Raw genomic sequence first — 23,976 nt, 5'->3', positions numbered from 1 at the left:
CAGTGTTCCTAGTCCATGTTAGAACATGTAGCACTTTGAGTTACTCATATTAGTTGCAGACACTGAAATATGGCAAGCAACTTGAGTGAATATGGAGCAAGTCTAGAGAAAATTCCTCGCAGAAAAATTGAGACATCATCATAACGCCTTTACTCTTGCAATCAGGAGAAAAACCCAATATATTTCTTCCCTGTCATCCAGGAAATTTAGGAAAGTGGCCCAAGATCTAATAGTTTAGGACAATGATCTGAAATTATTTGAGCTCCACGGAGAGCAGTTTACATGTTTCTTTGCAGATGAAGTCACTCAGATTTGTAGAAAGTTTGATGTTGCTTTCAACAAAACCATTTACTACTATTTGTCTCGATCAGTTTCATTATTTACCCTATGAGAAAGTGGAAAATATTCTTTGTGCTATTACTTAGATCCACTTTATCTGTTTAAAATTTGTTCTTTGTCTATCATTCCTTCATTAAACCATTTTAAACAACCTAGTCATAGAAGCAGACATTATTGCTGACTGTTGATATTGTACTTGTGGCTCAATTCTGTATGGTTGATGTAGTAGAACTTAATTGAAAAACCATCAAGAAGAATTCAAGATTAAATCAAAAGAGCAACTAATAGCAAAAGGCTATTGTTGTCAATGATTTTCCCATTTTTGTTTATCAAAAAGATTCAAAATGGACAAAAAGAATATGGGGAGCAAAATAAGAAATAAAATAAATAATAAAATAAAATAATTTGAACCAAAATTGTGCAGTGATGATAAATATAGAATTGCTAAAATATGTAATTTTAGTTCAAATTTAAAACAGGAGGAACAGCTAAACATGTTTGTTAAAGTGGATTAAGAATTTTGGTTATACATAGTTAAAAGAGTTGAAATTTACATTGTTACAAACTTAAAGAGAATTTTTATAAAGAGATGTATGGTTAGTACATGATGCCAGAAATTGTCTAGAATGTTTAAGGGCACTTCAAATATATGCTGGAAATGTGAGCAACATGAAGAGACATTTTAACATGCTTGGTTCACATGTAAAAAAAACTAAAAAGTTTTGGACTTAAATATATAGTTTAATAAACAGTATTTTAAAGATTAATAATCAATTGAAGCCAAAACTTTTCTTTCTATGAATTATAGATAAAAATTAAACAATGGAAGATTATTTCAGCATATGATTACTGTGACGAAATTATTATATCCACAAAGATGGAAAAAATTGGCACTATCATGGAGGAAAGGTTGGTAAAATTGACTGATCTTGCTGAAACTATAAATTATAGAAAGAATAAAGTCATGATATAACTTTAGAGAGAGAAGTTAAAATAAAGTTGTACTTACAACTGTAGTGAAGAATATCAGAAGCCACTTCTTTATGTCTTTAACAGCTTTCTTTATATCTTGTTCTTTTTTTTACCTAGTTTCTTCTATTTCTTTTTTTAAGTTTTTTAAAATTTCTTTTTCATTTTATCTCTTCTAATTTAGTTTGTTGTACTTATTCTTAAAAATAATAAAAAATATAAAAAACCCCATTTTTTTGCTCCATCTTCAAAAATCTATCTTAATATTTATGATATTGTAAAGTTTTATGCAATTCTCCTTGTCGGTGGGAACGGCAGTCAGGCATAGGTTAACTCTCATGTCTGGCTAGTAGGACCGAGTCTGCTGAATTAATAAGCCTTGCCTCTTCCTGGTATCTCCAGCTTTTCGACTCGGTCTAGCAACAGGACAGATGTGTCTTTCTCTTGCTCTAATCACCCGCCCTACAAAATTGAATTTTTTTCACCAATTCGCTCCCAGAACATTGGGAGGGGGGGGGTTGATTTGCCAGCAAGAAAGGCTTTTAGCCTGATACCACCGAAGGCTGCGCTGGGTGGCTCAGGACTGCCGGCCGGCAGTTCCTGTGGAGAAGCGATTGGAGCTTGCTCCGAAACACTTCCAAGGGCCTGGTTTACCTTTTCTTCGCCGGAGAGCCGTTTTGCTGCACTCGGAGCCTTCATTCGACAGCAGATTCGGCGTTACATTCTGTGCCCAGATAGATCGTGCTTGTAGCTGGCAGGCTAGCGATCAGCGGGTAGACCATATCGGCAGCTCCCCACCCCTGCTAGAAGCATCAGCAAGGAGAGAGTCCAACAATCGATCTCCGGACTCTGGCGCAGTGAGTAGCGGATTCCGCACTTAATTTTTGTTGGTTCACATTGAGATTGCGCCTGGAGGCTCTCAAGATGGTGGATGCTAAGCATTCCAAGACGGGCCTCATGGCGTCTTCTAAGAGCCAAAGCCGCCATGCTTCTGACCCTGGGGAGGGTACATCTGGGTTTCACACCCAGGACAAACGCTCCAAGCCACAGCCAGATCCTCATGACAAGCCTGCCAAATCCTCTAGAGTCGAGGAGCACAGGCACAAAGCACTGGAAAAAGTAATTCACAAGGCACAACAGCAGGCAGGAAAGACGGCCTCACACCTTCAGTTCCAAGCCGTCCTTCGGAGGCCTATCCTCCTGATCTCAGCCCAGAAAGGCCTCAACCCACCCAGGGAGGTAGTGAAGCCTGGTCCCCTGACCATCCAGTACCTCCAGACTAACCATCACTGGCAGGCATAAGACCATTATTCCAGCCTTTGCCTGACCCTAACAACCAGGCCTCCCAAGACCAACAGGCCCTTAACCCTTAACCCTCAGGCCTCAGCTGGGCCCAGTCCAGTCAATTTCAACTGTCAGAGTCATTTGGGGCCATGATTTCAGAAGCTATCAGGCAAGGTCTCGCCCAATGCTTGCAACAGGGGGCTTCATTCTTTATCTGGGCCTGTGGGCAGAATCCGACCTGAGATCCATTTCAGTGGCCCACATCTCAGGAAGGACAAATCTCCAAGTGGATTTGCTCAGTTGCAACCCCATTGATCAGGTGGAATGGTCTCTTCACCCCAGCTTGTTCCAGGAATTAACATCCCAATTTGGTCAACTATTGGTGGATCTATTCGCCACCAAGGACAATCACCAGGTTTCATGATACTTCACCAGGTACCCTTCTCAGAGAGTGGAAGCGGTGGACGCCCTACACTGCCATTGGCCTCCCGACCTCCTCTATGCTTTCCCTCCCATTCCCCTGAGTCCCAGGGTTATCAAGAGGATTCTTCAAGAAAAGGCGGAAATAATTCTTGTAGTGCCACACTGGCCCAGGAGGCCATGGTACGCGAACCTAGTGTCCCTCTTGATGGCCCAACCCTGGTGGATTCTAGTGACAAGGTCCGGTTGACAAGGTGGTTCTGATTTAAGGACCCCTCACCCATCTGAACCCCTATGGTTCCATCTAACCGCCTGGAGGTTGAGCGGAGCCTCTTGAAAGGAGCCAATCTTTCAAACTGTGTAATAGTTACTATTCAAGCCTCGCAAAGGGAGTCCACAAACCGCATCTACGAGGCCACGATTTGTCATCTGGTGTGAGAAACCTTCCATCACGCCAACAGAGGCCTCTATCGTTCAACTCCTAAAATTTCTCCAGGATGGATTTGAAGCGGGCCTAGCCCCTAACACGTTAAGGAGACAGGTTGCTGCTATCTCCTCCGTCCTTACCAGCGGCTCATCAATCACAGTCTAAGCAGCCAATGATCTGCCATTTCCTATGGGGCACTATCAATCTTAGACCCCTGACGGTTCACCGGTTTCCAACATGGTGCCTAAACACAGTCCTCTCAGCTTTGAGCAAATCGCCGTTCGAACCCTTGAGGGAAGTTTCTCTTCATTTTCTGTCACTCAAGGTGGCTTTTCTCATAGCCATTACCTTGGCCCGCGGTATTTCGGAACTAGTTGCCCTATCCATCAGGAAGGACCTCTGTATCTTCCACAGTGACAGGGTCGTTCTCAGGCTGGATCCGATGTTCCTTCCCAAAGTTTCTTTTCCACAGAGCTCAAGAAATTATTCTCCCCGACTTCTGCCCTTCTCTGGTCCATCGCCTGAAATGCCTTTGGCACAAGTTGGACGTGCTTGGGGCTCTCAAGATATACATCTCTCGCACGTTAACACTGAGGAAGACGGAGGCCATTTTCATCTCCTTCCAACTGGCCACTTTGGGAGCCAGAGTTACACCAACATCACTGGGGAGATGGATCAGAGCAACCATTGCCAAACAACAACCAACAACAAGCCATTCACGTTCCAAGGAATATAACAGCCCACTCAACCAGGAGCATGGCTACTTCCGCTGCTTGGTCCACGCAAGCATCCCTGGAAGAAGTCTGCAAGGCAGCCATGTGGTTGACCCCAACACCATTCATCCGACATTATAAGTTGGACTTGTATGCGTTGGCAGACGCCGCTTTCAGCAGACAGGTGCTGCAGAGAGTACACATCAATCCTACGTCAGGGAGCCGGGCTGCTCTCTCCCATTAAGGACATCTAGCTTTGGTTTGTCCTATGCCTGCCTGCCATTCCCACTGACAAGGAGAATGGGCATTGGCTTACCTGATGTACCCTTTCTCGGAGAGGGGGGAATGGCTTATTAATTCAGCAGACTCAGTCCTATTAGCCAGACATGCGAATTAACCCATGCCTGACTGCCGTTCCTTCCTCTCCGAGAAAGGGCGTATCAGGTAAGCCAACACCCATTTTGTAAGTCCCAGACATGTTTCTTTTTCCTACTGCTTAATCTTTAGTTTATTCTCATGTCCACCTTCTAAAATCATCACTTACCTTTTGTTATGACTGAGGGATCCTTGATGCTGACTGAGTTTGGTTGTTGTTTTTTTTGCAAGAAAACAGCAACGCTCATAGAGCACCAAGGACCCCTTATTGCAACCCTGAGCTACAAATATTTTTCTTTTTGTTACAATAACAAGGATAGCCAAAATAAGTCTGTTTTATACCCAAGAAGTTATTTTTTTATAGTTAATTCCAGAATCTTATAGTAAAAATAAATCTCCACATTTATCTGGACCCTTAATAAAAAATTTGAGCTTTTTGTTTATTTCAAATTTTTTAATTTCTTAGGTTTTTAATTAATTTTTCCTTTGTTCAAAGTCAAAGATAAACTATCCCAATGGAAACTTCTCAAACTTATCATTTTGGAGGTCTCTAATAGCTTTAGGATAGTTGATAGGCAATTTCCAAAAGAGAAAGTGATTTTGGAGAAAAGATCCTGAAAGTTTCAATTTGTTTTTCATGCTTTTTATTGTTTATTGGCTTTAAGCTGGTAGTCATTAGTATGCTAGTGATTGCAATTTTTTCTTTCTTTCTTTAAAGACTTCATTGTTATAGAACCAAGCAACTTAGAAGATTGCCTGGTCCTATGCAGAGTATTCTCAGATAACAAATAGAATTCTTTCGTGTCACATGGCATATATTTGTGTTTAAATGGTGTTTGTTGTCAGGCTTTTTGGAAATTTTGTTAATTCACAACTATATAACATTTATAGATTTTTACAGCTTATACTGGTGGGGAAAGTATGCGCAGTCAATAATATTCTGAGGTTCTATTCAAATACCTCTCCTATAGGCTTTTGAAGAATTAGTACTTATTTTCTTTTCTAGGGTTTATTTATTTATAAATCACATTTATAGGCTAACATATTCAAATGACTTTGAGCAGTGAACAATTGAAAAATACTGAATTGATTATAAAAACAAAGGTGATAACTGAATCTGGTCCATTTTTAAATGTGATCTTTCTTTTAGTGGCTCCCCCCCACCCCCAAGTGGTCCCATTCTGTTCAAATTTCAAAGGGTGATAATGATGAGATAAAGTTTGTGAACCCTTTGTATTTCTCTCATCAGTATATCTTGCTGATAGGCAGATGGATGACAGAATTCTGACCCTTTTACATAATTAATTTCCAACATGCTGTTGACTTGTAGAGAATAAAAATAGAGAGAACTAAGTGTGATTGAAAACTGATTCTGTGCCATTGAGCAGCTGTATTCACTGAGTGCTCATTAATGGACCAAACTGCTGAGAAGTTTCAGTGCTATACTATTCTGTTTTAAGCCTCTACTGTTAAACATAGTTATAAATGCTTTTGATTCCATTTTAGAAAAAAAATCAGAAGACCCAAAGCTGGATGGAATCAGCATGTCTGCAATTTGTGCAGAGGAGCACATACAAGGAGAAATATGCAGATAATAAAGGAGAGAGGAGTCTGACTCGGTGACAGTAAATAAGAAAACGATCTAAGAATCTTTAACAAAATGGCAGGAAACTAATATTCACTAAACGCTGGAAGAGATATCCTTAGGATAAGAGCTGTTTGAACAAGTGAAAGGACAGGAGGCAGCATGCAATCAAGACCTGCATGGTCACCTGCCAGCAACATTGTATTTATTTCATCTTTCATTGCTTAACCATTATTAATGATTGAGAAAGGTTAGATTATTTCCTAGATCCCTTAAGAGTTCTTTTGATTGCAGAATGATATTCACATTTAACTTATATTAAATTTATATTAAAAGAAAGACTAAAGGGTTTGTTTCCCAATGACCCTACCTTTAAAATATGTGAAGAATCTAAATTCACTTAATATACAGAAAAGTAGACAAATAGGTTTTGGTAAGAGTTGGAAACAAAAATGGTTCCATATGCATGTTTATCTTAATTTCAGGTGAATACATTATGCTTGTTTATTTCAGAATGATGCACCTGAAATTAAGAATCATTGTTAAAATGTTATTTAACCTTTTCTTAAAAAGAACCCTTTTAATTCCCTATTCCTTTACCCCTCTCCCTTGAAATTGGTGTGCAAGTCTGTCTTAGCCCAACTCATCTTACAGGCTTGTAGGGAAAATAGGAGTAAAGTTTGTTGAATATGTTTGCCGCCTTGAGTTATTTGTAAAAATAATAAAGGGGGATACAAACAAATAACATTTTCTTTGGTTCTGCAATGTACAGAATTTAAACTCTTTGTCATTTAGTTCTTAAGACCTGTGGCTCTTCTAAAGTCTGCTTATTTGGTTTCCACACAGATGCCAGACATAATTTTATAAACACTAGATACAGATAGTCCTCGATTTACAACAATTCACTTAGTGATCAAAGTTACAAAGGCACTGAAAAAAATGACTTATGACTTCACACTTATGACATCGCAGCATCACCATGGTCATGTGATTTATAGTCAGATGCTTGGTAACTGGTTTGTATTTATGATGGTTGCAGTGACCTGAGGTCATGTGATCCCCTTTTGCAATCTTGTGACCAGAAAAGTCAATGGGGAAACTAGATTCGCTTAACTATCGTGCTACTAATTTAACAACTGAAGTGATTCACTTAACAAATGTGCAAAAATTTTTGTAAAATAGGGCAAAATTCAATAATTTTCTCACTTAGCAACATAAATCCTGGGCTCAATTGTGATCGTAAGTTGAGGACTACGTGTAGAAAATGGCAAGTAAAAAAGAAAATTCTATTTCAAAAAAAAACACACTGAAGCTGATTGGCATTTTTAAATTTGGCGTTATAATACTCAGTATTCAACTTTTAAAAATATCATTATTAAAATTCCTTGTACACTGTACTAACAGTGTCCCCTCTCATGTATCTTCATTTTTTGGATAGGTTTATTCAAAACAATTCATTCTGCAGTTTTTTTATCCAGGGAAACAAATATCAACCGAATTTGTAACTGAATTTGAATCATTTTCACTCTGACCATTTCATGTAGTGCCGGTAATAAATTTCATTACATAGTAAAAAGCCTGCAAACACATGCTTGCTTCAATTATTTTCAAATTTTATTGTGTTCAGTATTTTTGTAGGGAAGAACTATTTATTTATACACAAATGGCTAGGCATCCCTCTTTTTATTTACAATATCTCTTATAAAGTTGTGATTCTTCTCATGGTCTTTGCATCTTTATATAGCAAAATTATGCAGTCAGGAATTCAAATATTGCACTTTTGTATGTTGCAATCTTTTTTTTTAAATGAAATTTAAATTCTAAATTTTAAATGACAGTAATTGGCAGAGTGTATGTCTGTTTATGTGTCTTTTAAATGTCTGTCACTGGTTGAATATGTTTTTATTGTAAAGGGATTTTAACAGTGTGTGTTACTTTATATAATAGTTTTAGATAAGCATCATTTTGGAGCACATTATATATTGTTCTGTTTTTAAAAAACATTTCTCAACTTGATAATAGTAACAGAAATTATTTGGCCATTTATATGTTAAATTTGCCTCTATAACAATACTGGAAAAATACATGTCACTTTATGCGGCAATAATAATGTTTTCCGAGTCTTATATGTTCTTTAATTCTGCATAGTGTCTAACATAACTGTCTCTATACAGTGTGCATGTGTCATACATGCAGGGATGAAATGCTACTGCTCGGACTTTGGCAGGGTCCATCTCCAAGCCATCAGAGGAAATACGGTATCCCAGATAGTCGATTTTTGATTGGTGGAATTCACATTTCGACAATTTTGCATAAAGTTCAGCGGCCAGCAATTTTTTAAGTACTGCTCTTACTAGCTTCACATGCTCCTCCATGGTTTCAGTGTAGATAATGTCATCAAGATAAACAAGAACCCCTTTAAACAAGTGTTCATGGAGAACCTCATTTATTAGTTGCATGAAAACTGCTGGACCCCCACTGCACAAATGTTACCTCGCAGAAAAAAAAACCCTAAAATTCCCCAAATTCCCAGAAAGTTTGATGGAGACCCTAAAGAAGTAGGCTTATTCCAGGCTATAGTGGACAGCCACATGCAAGAATGGGGCGAGGATTATTTGTCAGAAGCCTCTAAAGTGAGAAGCGTGACTCAAGTCTTGAGTGGGAGAGCAGCTTCCTGGTACGTGACCTTGTACCAAGAGGGTTCCCCTCTCCTAAGAGGAAATACTAAACCCAAACCATCCTTACCACTGAAGTGGTCAATGGAGTGTCAGGCCGCTTTTGAGAAGTTGAAGCGATTGTTCGCCGCCGAGCCTGTCCTCAAGCACCCTGACATTCGTGGTTCAAGCTGATGCTAGCGACGTAGCAGTTGGAGCAGTTTTACTCCAAACCAATGCTAAAGGTGATCTGCAACCATGTGCTTACACATCTCGTAAACTCACTGAAACAGAACAGAGATGGGCCATCTGGGAAAAGGAGGCTTTTGCAGTGCACTGGGCTCTCCAAACATGGAGACAATTCTTAGAGGGGGCCAAACACCCTTTTGAAGTATGGACTGATCATAAAAACTTAGAAGCCCTGAAAACTCCCAGAAAGCTATCACCAAAACAAGCTCGATGGACCCAATACTTTAACCGCTTTAATTTTGCCTTGCGCTACATTCCTGGGGGAAAGAACTTCCTCGCGGACGCCCTTTCCCGTTTACCTCAGTACAACAGTACTCGCAAGGAAGTAGCACGACCTATACTCCCAGTGCAACAGTTAGCAGCCCCAGCGATTACTCGTACCCAAGCTCATACCGATCCAATGTTACCAGACGACCTCACCAATTCGCTCAAGGAAGCCTTACACAAAAATGACTGGTTCTTAGCCCATTCGCACGAGTGCACTCTTCGCGATGGACTAGCTTGGGTGGGAGCAAAGTTGTACGTGCCTGCATCTCTGAGAGAGGTCATACTTCTACGTTGTCATGATGCTAAAATGGCTGGCCATTTTGGATTAAATCAAAACCTTACACCTCCTGAAAAGACAGTTTTGGTGGCCAGGTCTTAAAAAGACATTGAATCCTATATAGCAAGCTGTCCTGTTTGTGCATCAGCTAAAGACCACCAGGAAGCCTCCTGGGTTGCTGCAAACAGTAGCCCGTCCAGAAGCCCCATGGAAAGAAATTTCCATGGATTTCATAGTGGAATTACCTGAAAGTGGAGGAAATACAGTAATCTGGGTGGTTACTGACCTGTTCTCCAAACAAGTACACTTTATCCCATGTTCCAAAATTCCTTCTTCAAAAACGTTGGCAAAACTGTTTGTCCAACACATCTACAGACTCCATGGGGTTCCTAAACGAATAATCTCAGACAGAGGGGTGCAATTCACTTCTAAGTTTTGGAGAGAATTTTTGCGGTTGATAGGCTCCACCCAAGGTTTAAGCTCCTCCCATCATCGTCAGACTAATGGTGGCTGTGAACGCTCGAACTCAGTACTGGAACAATACTTACGATGTTACATTAACTATCAACAAGATAATTGGGCAGACTTATTACCATTTGCGGAAGTAGCTTACAATAATTCTGTTCATAGCAGCACTGGATTCACCCCATTTAAAATTGCCTCTGGTCAAGAATTTGTCCCCATTCCCGAACTCCCTGAACAAAAACCATTGATTCCGTCCCTGGCTGAATGGATAGAACAATTTCAAAGTACATGGAAGATTACACGAAAAGCAATTGATGATGCTCATCACTCACACAAAAAACAAGCAGATAAAAAGAGAGCTCCTGAGAAAAAGTTCCAAGTAGGAGATAAAGTTTTCTTATCTACTAAATATTTACAAACAACTCAAAAATCTAAAAAACTTGGACCAAAATATGTGGGCCCATTCCCCATCGTGAAAATCATAAATCCGCTAACGGTCCAACTGGAACTACCTAAATCTCTCAAAAGAATTCACCCAGTTTTCCACGTTAGTTTGCTCAAACCTGAGCACACATCCCCCTTTAGACCAAATCCTACTAAGGCCCCTGTACCTATCCTCATCAATGGGGAAGAACATTTTGAAATTAAAGAAATTCTAGACTCTAGAAAACATAGAAATAAAATCCAATATCTACTAGCATGGAAACACTTCCTTCTATCACAAGCTGAATGGGTTAACAAAGATGATATTCGGACCCCTAAAAAACTGGCACTATTTTTTAACAAATATCCGGATAAACCCTAACTTTTCTTTTCTTTTCCAGGACTAACGTCCTTCTTTCGAAGGAGGGCCGAGTGTCAGCCTCCGCTTTAATTTAGTGTATTTCTCCTACTAGATTATCTGACTATTTTATTACCTTGTTAAAAGTTTGCTCTACTGATTGTCTTACATGCTTTATGGAGAAGGGGGGGAGGTTTTCACTGTTCCCAGCGTCGGCTGACATTGTATGTGGGGAGAGAAATGCCATTTTCAAAACCAGAGGTTTGAATTGTGTTGGCGCGTGAATGTAACGGCAGCTGCTGATTCCACATTCCATTCAGAAGATTGACAGAGGGAGAATATCGGAAGTGAAACTACACTTGGCTGAGGAGAAAGAAGACATTGGACTATTACTGTATGACCTCTAGTAGGGGGAGGGTTCAGGAGAGTATGACTCTGGGGTTTTGATTTACTTCCAGTTCCAGCTTTGCTTTTCACCGCATCCAGACTTGTATGATAAAGATTACCAAATTCTTCAACATGATGAAGTTGGGTTTTTATTTTCTCAAACACTGATCTGGGGCAGGCTGACATACTGGATCAGACCAGCTCGGGTGAATAGGTAGCAGAGATTGGGTCTGGTTCACCGAACTGGGAGCAATGGCTGGCTGGCCATGCCCCCGAACCAGTCCATGGCCTGCAGTCCTGCAATGCTTGCCTGCTTTCCACACTGCCATCCCGGTGGCCAGCTTAAGAAGGCAGGCAAGCAGAAGCCCACGTGGAATGCAGGTAAGCATGGCAGGGCTGCGGGGAAGGAGCTAGCAGCTTACTCCCTTCCCTGAAGCCCTGCCGTGCTTACCTTCCTTCCACACTGCCTTCCTGGCATCCTGATGGCCAGCTTGCGAAGGCAGGCAAGCGGAAGCTCACGTGGAAGGCAGCAAGCATGGCAGGGCTTTAGGGAAGGGAGTAAGCTGCTAGCTCCTTCCCCACAGCTCTTGATATCTCGGTCTTCCTCGGTCTCTCTCACTCTCTTTTCGCTCTGTGGGACTGAGCTGGGAGACAACAGCGCCAACAAAAAGCTGTGACCACTTGAGCCAGCCAAAGAACAAAGGGAGGGAGAGAGAATCGGATTTCACCATTTCCTCATCACTCTCTTTCTCTCTCTGTCTCCCTCTCTCTCTCTTTCTGTCTCGGTCTCTCTGTCTGTCTCTCATCTCCCCAAGAACTGAACCTTTTTTCAGCTGTTTTGGAGCTCCAAGGCAGCCTGGGAGCCTGCAGTGAGGCGGATCTGGGCTAATGCAGTTGCAATCCTGATCATAGCCCTTGTAGAAGGCAGGCAAGCATGGAAGGGCTGCGAGGAAGAAGCAATTTATTCCCTTCCCCGAAGCCCTGCCATGCTTGCTTGCCTTCCACGCTGCCTTCCCAGTGGTCCCCCACACCCGATTGCCTTCCCTCCGCCGTGGATCCCGTTGCCTGCATCCAGCCCATGATGGGGGATGTACTGCTTCTGGGCTGTGCCGCCCTCCCGGAGCACTTTCTTCTTTCTCCCGCAGCAACCGCTGCTCAGACTAGGCGTGTGTCTTTGTGTGTGAGAGAGAGAAAAGAAAGAAAGAAAGAAAGAAAGAAAGAAAGAAAGAAAGAGTAACATCATGTTAGCCACGCCCACCCAGTGACATGACTACCAAGCCATGCCCACCAAGCCACACCAACAGAATCAGTGGCAAAATTTTTTAGATTTCACCCCTGCTTACATGGAACAATACTAGCATGCAGATCACAGGTTGGTATATCCGTGTTGTAAAGATACACATTTCAAATAATGCTTAATAGTTGCTATAGGGCTCTTTTTTTCTTGACATTTGTCCACTCATTCTTATGATGCATATCAACATTTTAACACTTCTATTTATTCACCATGACTAATTGCTGTGTAAAATGAACATTTAGAAAGAATACAGATTTTATGTTTTGCTTTTATTCTTTTGATTTTTATAAACAATATTTGTCCTGCAAGTTAGTTAATGTTATTTTTTTCCTCAAAAATGATAGTTATATTGGTTTATTGTAGCAAAAATTGAATAGTGTGTGTAAAAACCATGCTTTATTACAGAGTTTGATCCAAAAAATTCCTAATAAGAAAATCCTACAGGATTTTTACTAATGGCCTTCCATTGAGGACCTGTATACTGCACGAATCAAGAAGAGGGCCATGAAAATATTTACAGATCCCTCACATCCAGGACATAAACTGTTTCAACTCCTACCCTCAAAACGATGCTATAGAGCACTGCACAACAGAACAACTAGACACAAGAACAGTTTTTCCCCGAAGGCCATCACTCTGCTAAACAAATAATTCCCTCAACACTGACAAACTATTTACTAAATCTGCACTACTATTAATCTTCTCATTGTTCCCATCACCAATCTCTTTCCACTTATGACTGTATGACTGTAACTTTATTGCTGGCAATCCTTATGATTTATATTGATATTTTGACCATCAATTGTGTTGTAAATGTTGTACCTTGATGAACGTATCTTTTCTTTTATGTACACTGAGAGCGTATGCACCAAGACAAATTCCTTGTGTGTCCAATCATACTTGGCCAATAAAAATTCTATTCTATTCTATTCTATTCTATTCTATTCTATTCTATTCTATTCTATTCTATTCTATTCTATTCTATTCTATTCTTTTTAAAAAAATTATTCGTTGCCTAGACCTGAATGGGCACAACTGTTAATTCTGTATCAGTCTAGGTACTTGGCTGTATGGTAATAGAAGGATATTGTCTTTCTTTTCTTTTTTCAGATTTGAACTGAAGGATGTTTCTTGAAATAAAATCAATCTGTTTTCAGGTTCTATAGCAGTTATGGATAAAATTTGTGGAGTGATGAAAGTTTGAAATTTTACATTGCTGAGGGGCAGATCTGACATGCGTTAAAAGCATTTTTCACTGAAGCAGACAAATGGTAGCCATTCAGCTAGAAAGGCAGTTAATGTGATTGATTACAGCACTGTCCTATGCATGTCCATGCGCCTAAGATATAAATCTGAATTTGCTGAGCTTCACAGTAAGGTGCTGACTTGTGTGATTTTGTGGAAGTCTGAAGACAGAAACATTCCATTTCACTTTTGGCATCCATGATAATGGATTATTATTGGTTTGTTGCACTAGACTAAATGGCTACTGCTCAAAAAATCGTATTTCATCAATTTTCTTCTAATGAGTCATGACTTACTGAAACATGCTTCATGGTATTTTATCAACTCCTAAAATATCTCATCGTAACTTTATACAACTACCGTCAGTCTTCAAACTTTCCTTTTGTAGTAAAGGTTCAGAAAGAGGTGAGACGCCAACCACAGAACACCCTGAAAGAAGTGGTATATTTGGATCTTTTATCAGAGTTCAGGAATGGGATGGAAAGAGCTTTAGTTGCACAGTGGATAACCTTTGTATACTTGTTTGGGAGAAGTACACCTATCCTGTTTCTTTTAGACACTAAAAGATACTAAAATGTGGCCTTTAGAAGCATTGCTCATGGTAATCTTTTAAATAGGGGTGAAATCTAAAACTTTTCCCTACCAGTCCTGTGGGCGTGGTGTAATTGGTGGGCGTGGCTTGGTGGCCAGATGACTGGATGGGCGTGGCCAATAACAATAAATAATAATAATAAACAAAGTATACAAAACAATAAGAGGTATCAAAACCCAACTCTCACACTTTACACAAACAACACAACTGACTCACACACAATGTAAAAGCAGCTGTACCTCACCCAAAATGGCCCCTGCAACAAGCAAGAACCTCACACAGCCACAAAAAGTTCAAAAACCAACTTTCACAGTTTACACACATATACAACGCAACTGACACACACACACAAAATGCCACATACAGCTTTGTGAGATTTTGTGTGTTTGTGTAGTTAGAGTGAAACACTACAGAAACACACCAAATCTCAGAAAGCTGCACAAATATTTTATTATTTTATTTTATTTATATTTTTAGATAAAAGCAGTTAAATTTAAAACTTTCTTTTAAATTTAGACATAGCAATTTAAAGTTAATTGCTATGTCTAAAAAAAAAATAAAACTCTTTAAAAAAACCTCAATTAACTGTTTTTAAAGCCCCCCCACCCATTACTTACCCAGTTCGAGGGACAAGGCAGTAAGATTGAGTTGCTCACCGATGAGATGGATTGCAGGCAGGTAGATTCAGTTGCTAGCTGATGCAATTGATTGCAGCACCCGAAGCAAAGCAAGGCAGGAGCGAGCCCGAAAGAAGCAGCAAGTAGGCAAGTGGGGACCGGGCGATTGGGTGGGCATGGGCGGGGGGTGGGTGGACAGGGATTTTTCCTACCAGTTCTCCGAACTACCAGCCCCCATCGCTACCGGATCGCACAATCCGGTCCGAACCGGGAGCATTTCACCCCTACTTTTAAACCAATTTGGAGTTGGAGATTAAAAGCACTTTCTGCAGTGACTTTGCTGCTTCTTCAATGGAAAATTCCCATCAATGGGAGTAGGAGAGGAGAAGTTGGCTTGGAGGCTACTTCCTTGTGAATGCAAGAAGAGGCAGTCTTCTTTTCCTCCTGTTTAATATATACATGAAGCCACTGAAAATGGTTACCTGACAGTTCAGGGTTTGGTTCCATCAGTTTGCTACGTGATACTTTATTAATCTGGGCCAAACTGGTGGTGGTGTGGCCTTGCCCTTGTGCCTGGATGCTGAGAGTGTGGATTGGAGAGAAAAGCCTTAAATTCAATTCTAACAAGAAAGAATTATTGCTTCTTCATTTTAGGGTTTCTTGGTGGCTCCGATGGTATCTTTGGATAGGTAAGCATTATCTCTGAAACAGGAAGTCCACGACTCCAAGGTCTTCTTGAAAAAGTTGGCAGAAGCTGTGGGCAGAGGGACCTTTGTCTTTGCCTCAACTAGAGGCAACTCTACCTGGGATGAGACAACTTTACTATAATGATTCATGCCTTTATTTATCATCAGTCACCTGGATTATTGCAACACAATCCACATGGCCATGCCTTTAAAGATCATTTGGAAGCCTAATTTGCAAGTGTTTCATGTAACATTTTGGTAGAAAAGAAAGCAAGAGTTCATTGTGTTCATTTCTTATTTTGTGGGCTCAATGTAGATACCTGGATGTTAAGTAGTTAACTAAAGAATGTTGTGCTGGATAAGTCTTTGCTCTGATCTAGCTTGGCTTTTTTATATTTATCTCCTTGGAATAAAAAGAAAAATGAAATCAACTGTGCTGTATCCAGAAATCTAGAAATGCATGTTAAGGAAGAAGTCTCTTTGTGTGAGTCAGTTTTTCATTTTGCTAATCATATTCTTGAATGTGTGTCTGCTTTAAAAAACTCAAATTGGTGCAACTTGGCTTCCAGTCAACCTTTTCATGTACTCCCTTCCATCAACAAATATGTCACTAGTGCTAGCATTTTTGTAATGTGGGTGTTATCAGATGGTAGATAAGACCATCACTCATAGCAATTTATGGCTTTCAAGATTTAACAGATTATGCAAAATTGTAATGCAGCACAGATTACCATGACAACTGTGATAAAGAAGTCAAAATGGTACGTGCTGAGAAACCACATGAGATGGTGTACAAACTGTTTCCAATTGCTGGAAACGAGGTAGTGCAGAATAAAAGGATTGCGCTCTGAATACTTCACAGATTAGTTCCTAAATCTAAAGTGGAAATAAATGTTTAAGAACCCAGACGATATACTTTCTTCTGTGACACATTCACTAAAATTGAAGTTTGTATTAAGTTTAAGTTTGGAATTGCAAATTCAGAAACAGAATTTGGGCTGTAGTATCTTGTGTGGTATGTATTAATTTAGTCACCTGACCAGCTTATTGAAGATGAAAAATAACTTGTTATATTTTAAGAAAAAAAGGTACCAGGAAAAATCTTGCATTTTAGGTTAAAAACACAGAATGTGCTATGGGTATGTTACATTGTAATGCCTAAATTGTTAGTAATATGGTTTTGTCTTCTAGGAATGCTGGTTTGTATCTTTTTATTTGTGTCTTTATATTTTAAAAATAAAGGCAAATCTTCAAGTTGAATTACACTTCTGATGGGTGTTTCTCATACTGTAGGCGCTTACAGTGTCATGTATCCCTACAAAGCTTTGAGATGAATTTTGGCTCTCTAAGCCGCCTGTGCTGAGAACAGGGCAGAACAAACCTTCCAGACGCTGAGCGGTGATTCAAACTCGGTTTATTGCTCACTACAAGGTGGCTGTTAGATGATGCTGGACCGTAAATGGTGTAAAGTCAGCGCTGAGAGCTTCTGCCTATCAGTGCCCTCTTATAGCCCTGCCTTGCTCCTCTGCGGGTAGGTGTCTTCTCATGGCATCTCAGCTGTTTGGTGGCTGATGCAAATCCACTGCCCACCGCCTTCACGCTGTCGCTCACTTCCAATGTCATCAGGTGGCACTGGTCCATCCTGGAGCTGCCTTTGTCGTCCCGCCAGCTCTGCTGTCCCCCCATTCCTACTATGACACCTGATCACTGTCCTACTCTCACCACCTGTACCCGTGCACCTTTTGCCTCCTTCGCCGTACTATTCCCACCACCATCACCCGTGCCCAGGACTTTGTAGCATTCTTCCATTTTCGCGTCACGCTGGTCTGTGCCCCATGTCTGTAAGTGGTTGTGTGTGTCAAGTGCTGCTTGACACTTGACAATGAATACAATTCTGTGGTAGCTCACAAAAGAACCTCTTTCAGAGATGATCACATTTATCAGGAGTGTCAAACTCGATTTCATTGAGGGCTGCATCAGGGTTGTGATTGACCTTGGGGGGCTGGAGTGGGCATGGCCAGGATGGGCGTGGCCAGCTCAACATCACTGGTGTTGGGGGTGCCTGTGGTGGCCTGAGTGCTCTGCCAGAAAAAACGGGTTCCCAGGCCAATCCTTCAGTATTTCCAGGGCGGACCCATGGGCCAGATCTAAGCACCCCGTGGGCTGGACCTGGCCCCCGGGCCTTGAGTTTGACACCCCTGACATTGATTATCTGCTTTTCTGATCTGCTTTCTAACTTTTGTTATCCATTGCTTGGGTGTAGACCTTACTAAATATTACATCCAGTTCTATTTATCATATATCCTTGCTTGTGATTTGAAATAATAGAAAATAATGATTGTTCTCCTGTCATGTCTCTTTCAAATACATTACTTGCTGAAATTATATTCGAGTTAAAATATTTTCAACAAGAAATTCACTATTTTAACTTTAAATGTTTTACCAAGCAGATTAAACTTTTAATTTTTGTGCAGGATTTAGATTTCATAAAACAAACTATAAAAATTTATAGCCTCATAAAAATACATTTAGTAAATATGTATTCCTCATCTGACAGTAACTCATTCATTAAGGTTGGTGGATGCCTCTTCTCACTTCACTTTAGTATTTATTAAAAGAGGTCTGAGTATGTGCATCTCAAGTGCTTAGATTTCTTTAAAAAATAATTTTGGATGGTATAGTTTTTGGAGAAGCTATCTTGCGAATAATTCATTTGTAATTCCATAATTTTTAAGAAAAGACTAATGGAATATATTCTGTTCTTATCTTTACATTTTTTTACTTCTGTATGCTATTCCCACTCCCATCTCTTAGAAGAGAAAAGAAAATATTATTTCTGATCTAATACCCTGTTTTCCCCAAAATAAGACAGCCCCTGATAATAAGCCCAATCGGGCTTTTGAGTGCATGGCAATAAGGCCAAGCGCTTATTTCAGGGTTCAAAAAAGTATAAGACAGGGTCTTATTTTTGGGAAAACACGGTAACAGAATGACCATTATGCAATGGAAGACTCTGCATCCAGTTTCTGTTTGATTTAATGATTATGTGCCATCCACATAGATTTTCTCCATGATGATCTGTCCCTAACCTGGTCCTTCAGCTTTTTCAACTGTGCACTCATTGCTAATAGTATGGCATGTACCTGATCGTCCTGTTCTAACTGGATTAATTTGACCCTGGGTCTAGCAAATTAGATAATATCCTCAAGTTCCATTTTGTAGCTAATTTTCCAGAAGAAGTTGTTTATGAACAGGAAGGGAAAAAATGCAGAATCAGTTAAAAAGTTTACTTCAGATTCTGTTTTCAGCAGTGTCTATCTGCTTATTCTGGGAGTATCCCAGTAGCCTTCATAGGCCCAGACTAGGTTTATCAGTGCAGATGTGTTTTATAGAATATTCTCTACCTGCAAGTATGAAATGTCCACATTCTGTAGGCATTTTGAAAATTAGCCAAATATTACTCTAGAAGGCATTCAGCAGCTGATTTCTGTTATTCTGGCCAGTAAAATTCTGTTCTGTTTCCATGCTTTTTTAAATTAAAAGAGTTATTGTGGGGCCCTAAATCTGCATTACTCTTCCAGATTTTCAGCTTACAGTACTTTTAAACTGATTGTTGTACAGCTACATTCCAGAATATCAGAATATTCTATCAAGTAAGACCAGTTTAGAGCAAGGCAAGGGAGCCTCATTGAAATATCTTGTCAGCTGATTACTAATTCTAACTTATATTAGTGCAGTTTTGGGAAATATAGCTTTCATTCCTTATAAACAATTAAAGAAGAATTGTTATGAACTGTGATTTTATATCCGTTTTTTGGGGGGAGCAAATCAATATGGGGTTTTGAGAGCATCTATGCATTAATGTCTCTTTTCTCTCCTTATGTTACAGAACTTCTAATGAAGATTATTTTGACAATCTAAGCACCAGTAGCTGAGTTTTCTGATATTGAAGCTGTCTGGATTCAACATGTAGCAGATAATTACTATGCCGCCACACTTGTTACTTCTAGACCACACTTTTCTCTTTTAAATCTCCTTGCATATCAACAGTGAATGAATCATCTTAATTCCTTTTTTGGATTTTGTTAACTAAAATTCAAGTTGGATTTCAAGTGGTATTAATTAAACTGAGGAACAATGAGTAGTAGTCTTGGAAAAGAAAAAGATTGTAAGGAGAAAGATCCCAAAGTGTCTTCAGCAAAAGAAAGGGAGAAAGAGGCCAAGGCCTCTGGTGGATTTGGGAAAGAAAGTAAAGACAGAGAATCTAAGACCAAAGGGAAGGAAGCCAAAGATGGGAAGAAGGACTCTAGTAGTTCACAGCCAGGTGTGGCTTTTTCAGTTGACAACACAATAAAACGGCCCAACCCAGCTCCAGGTGCCCGTAAAAAATCCAGTAATGCTGAGGTGATCAAAGAGCTAAACAAATGTCGGGAAGAAAATTCAGTACGTTTGGACTTGGCTAAGAGGTCTATACATCTTCTCCCATCATCTATCAAAGAGTTAACCCAGTTGACGGAACTTTATTTATATGGAAATAAATTACAGTCACTACCTGCTGAGGTAGGCTGTCTTGTGAATCTGGAAACTTTGGCCTTAAGTGAGAACTCACTCACCAGCCTTCCGGACTCTCTTGGTAACTTGAAACAGCTTCGTATGGTTGATCTACGGCATAACAAATTAAGAGAGATTCCTCCTGTGGTGTATAGGCTAACTTCCCTTACTACACTTTATCTGCGGTTTAATCGTATCACTTCAGTGGAAAAGGATATCAAGAACTTGTCCAATCTCACCATGCTAAGCATACGGGAGAACAAAATCAAACAACTCCCTGCAGAAATTGGTAAGACTTCTTAAAATCCTGTATGAAAAGCTTATTTCTTGTCTACATTGGTATTATTGTATGTCTGCTATTAATGAGCAAAAGTTGTAGCAATTAAAAAATATTGCTACTAATTAAGCCTTGGTGGCATAGTGGTTGGAATGCAATATTGCAAGCTAACTCTGTCCACACTGTGAAGTTCGTCCTGACGGGACTCGAGGTTGAGTCAGCCTTCCATCCTTCTGAGATTGGTAAAATTTACTACATATTCAACATTCTATTTATAATGAATGGTAATTTTTAATCACTGTCTCATAGATTTATTTCACTTGAAATAATACATAAAAAGGTGAATGAAAAGGTTTCCACTGTCCAGTTGTATCCGATTCTAGAGAGCCAGCATAGTTTCTTCGCCAAGGGAGCCAGCATTGTCCATAGACATTCTGTGATCATGTGCCAGTGTGATTATATATTGATGCGCATGGAATGCTGTTACCTTCCCGTCAAAGTGGTACCCATTTATTTACTTGCATTTATATGCTTTCAAACTTCTAGGTGGGCAGATGCTGGGGAATTAACAGAAGCTCACCCCATTCTGCAGTACTCAATTTTGAACCCAGGCTGTCAGCTTTCTAGTTGACAAGCTCAACATCTTTAACCACTGAGCCATTGTGTCCCCCCATGATACAAATCCATTTTTAAAAGTTTGATTTTGAAGCTAATGTTTACTTCAGGATTGAGCAACATGAATTAAAACTCTGGGATATTTTTGGTATTTGTCTCATTGCCATATATGTAGTTCCTTTTGAACATACTTATTTCTTTAGCTCAGAAGTCAGCAGTGCTATGCCCATAAATACAGGTCTGTTCTTACACACATCTTCAGTCCTCAGGTGACCCAACTTGCCCTGTTTATAATTTTTTAAAAAAATCCTTGCAATGGATTTGTTTAAAAGTGCAACTTTGATTTCTAGTCATACCATCTTACGTTTGCACAATGCGTTTGGGAGTAGAGTGGAAATCGCCAAAGCTTTAGAAGAACCAGGGAAAAATTGTGCTGGAGACAGGGTGCAGTTTGGGAAAAGATTGCAGTGAACTAAGGAAATCTAGGTAGGAGGAGAATTTCCCTCTTTTAAGATCTAATGTTTTCCATATCTATGTATAAAATTTTCTATTACATTGAAGCAGCAAAAATGAAGAATAGGATAGAAAAATGATAAATGATAGTAACAGACTAAGCATGAAAAATAAGGAAGAAATATAGGTGTATGTTTGACTGAATTCAAGGATTTTTATAACTGGAAATATTAGTTCAGGTTTAGTTCGGTGGTTTTTTATATGGCTAGTGCAGACACCTTTGTAATAAATTTTTGCCAGGTGCATTTTTCCTGAAATTGATTTTTTTATTATAAAACTCCTCTGTTATATTATTTAATATTATACTGTATATATCTAGACATCTTCAAAGGATTCTGAACTTGCATAATTTTTCAGTTCAAAAGTTAAAGTTTTACAGGAAAACAATTTAATTTTATATGACTGAATTGTTAAATTCAGGTTACCTTGTAGAAAGGACAACAAAGGTTGGTATGCTAATTAGCATATATATTTCCCAAACGATAAGGAGATTAGTTTTTTTCCCAATATGCCAAGGGAAATTATATTTCACTTCAGACTCATGGGTTCTAATGTATGTGCTGCCTCCTGAGCATTTTAGCACCCGGACATGACAGCATAGGAATAATAAAGTGTTACTGGGCCTTGATCTTAATTACTAGGAATGGCAAATTAATATAATACCTGGTGCTTCATACATTTGCATCAAAGGGTACCGTGTTAAAAACTTTGGGACTATAAAAGTATTTCTGCTAATTTCTAAGCCTAATATATTATGGAAAAATTGTTTGTTTTTTCCAGTCATTGTTGTGAAACAAATACTAATGGCTTAATTTTATATGTTTTTCTGTCTACTTCAAGTTTGTGTACACTTCTTTTGCTTCTGAAAAAAGTCTGTATTTTCCCTATATGATTTAGTGCAGGCTTTATCTTGAAGAACATTAAAATGACAGTCTGCTTAAATATTTTAAAATTGAGAAAAACAAACCAAATTAACCGTCATACCTAGACTATTGACTATTTTACATATTGTTATGAAGTTTTGAATTATTTTCCATCAAATAAACTGCTGCAGGAAGAAATTCTGTCCGAGAAACGGATTTGTGTGGGGTGAATGTGAGAAAATGGGCACTAGGAGAAAAAGAGGAAGAGGAAGTAAATCGGTGCAAAATAAGAGCTAGTGACATGGAGAAGATTTCAGGTTCCAGAGTTCACTTTCCATTACCTTTCTATCTCAGCCTTTATTCCACTTTGATTCCTGGGTGGATCACTCATTTAGACTTAGTGTTCACTTTGGAACAAATGGTACATGATCTGAAAATGAGGAACAGTATAATTAGTCCCTTGCCATTGGTGTCAAATTGCACATTATTTTCATTCCTGATTTGGCTTATCCTGGGCATCTGATAAATTCCAGCTAATTGGTGGATTGTTCTGTTAGGTACAATTCTTACTGTTTTTCTGCAGAACAATTTAAAAAAGGCTAAATTATCAGGTATTGACAAGTGATTATTAGTTTTCTTGTTTGATAGCGGACACAGGACTTCCGTCTGTTTATTTTATTGATGATCAGTATAGCTGAATATAATTCAGTGTGTATAATTCCTAATTATATAACTTGCTTGTGCTCTTTTTTGGGATCATCTGAATTCTTCAAGCATTCCTGCAAAAGAAAAGAACACTGCAAGATGCTTCTTTTTCAAATACTATTGTCTTAGTTGTTCTTTTTAAAATCTTAAATGAAAAAAAAATTACATAACAAAAATAAAGTACAATAGTACTTTACATAAAATAAGGCAGGTATTTTTTGGTTTTGTTAGGCCATTAATATGAATTATTTTAATTTTTTTAATTATACATTGAAAAGTGGAATATAAGTTGAATATGGCAGCATTTCTCTAACCCAATATTTCCCTTTACCACAAATAATACTATAGAAATATTAATTTTATTTCCATACAACTTCCTCATTATTACAAGAATTTATGAAACTGTGGAGATATATATATCTTGGAACTCCAGTACACAAAAACATGTCTTTTCTTACAAAATTTCTCTGTAGTACAGAGTTTCAAAACTCAGTTGAAGTGTTTGGATTCAAACAAAAAACTCTGATACATTGGATTTTTTAAAAATAAATTCTAGTAATTCCTAATTATTTTATTTTATTTATTTAATTCTAATAAAAATGAGCAAGCAAAACATACAATGGAATGGGATGTGAAAAGTAAGCAATAATATTCAAGAATGTTAAAAAGTGGTATTACTTGATGTGTGTCTTTATATTGTTTGTGTGTTCTTAATCTTAGCTATTATCCTTTGTGATCTATCAGATGAAATAATATTAAACACTTAAGTTTATTTATTTAAATAATGAAAAAACCTTTATCCCATTTTACTACAAAATCTCAA

The 23,976-nt window shown here is 38.9% G+C and overlaps 1 protein-coding gene across 4 annotated transcripts in view; it reads left to right on the top strand.

Moving 5' to 3' along the window:
• SHOC2 (SHOC2 leucine rich repeat scaffold protein) overlaps positions 1–23,976 on the top strand; it is an 80,416-nt gene that overhangs the window by 38,027 nt on the left and 18,413 nt on the right. For 3 of the 4 annotated variants that reach the window (XM_058189407.1, XM_058189408.1, XM_058189410.1), the window contains exon 2: positions 19,519–20,469. In XM_058189407.1, coding sequence (XP_058045390.1) covers positions 19,767–20,469 — 703 coding nt within the window. In that variant the 5' untranslated portion in view covers positions 19,519–19,766. Of the gene's footprint in view, positions 1–16,970; positions 17,161–19,518; positions 20,470–23,976 lie in introns of those variants that run through there. The other variant, XM_058189409.1, reaches the window with a different exon arrangement.

Source organism: Ahaetulla prasina, chromosome 6 (genome assembly GCF_028640845.1).
Source record: "Ahaetulla prasina isolate Xishuangbanna chromosome 6, ASM2864084v1, whole genome shotgun sequence".
Classification (NCBI taxonomy): domain Eukaryota; kingdom Metazoa; phylum Chordata; class Lepidosauria; order Squamata; family Colubridae; genus Ahaetulla; species Ahaetulla prasina.
The sequence above is the reverse complement of the archived record's forward strand: the minus strand, read 5'-3'. Positions and strand labels throughout refer to the sequence as shown.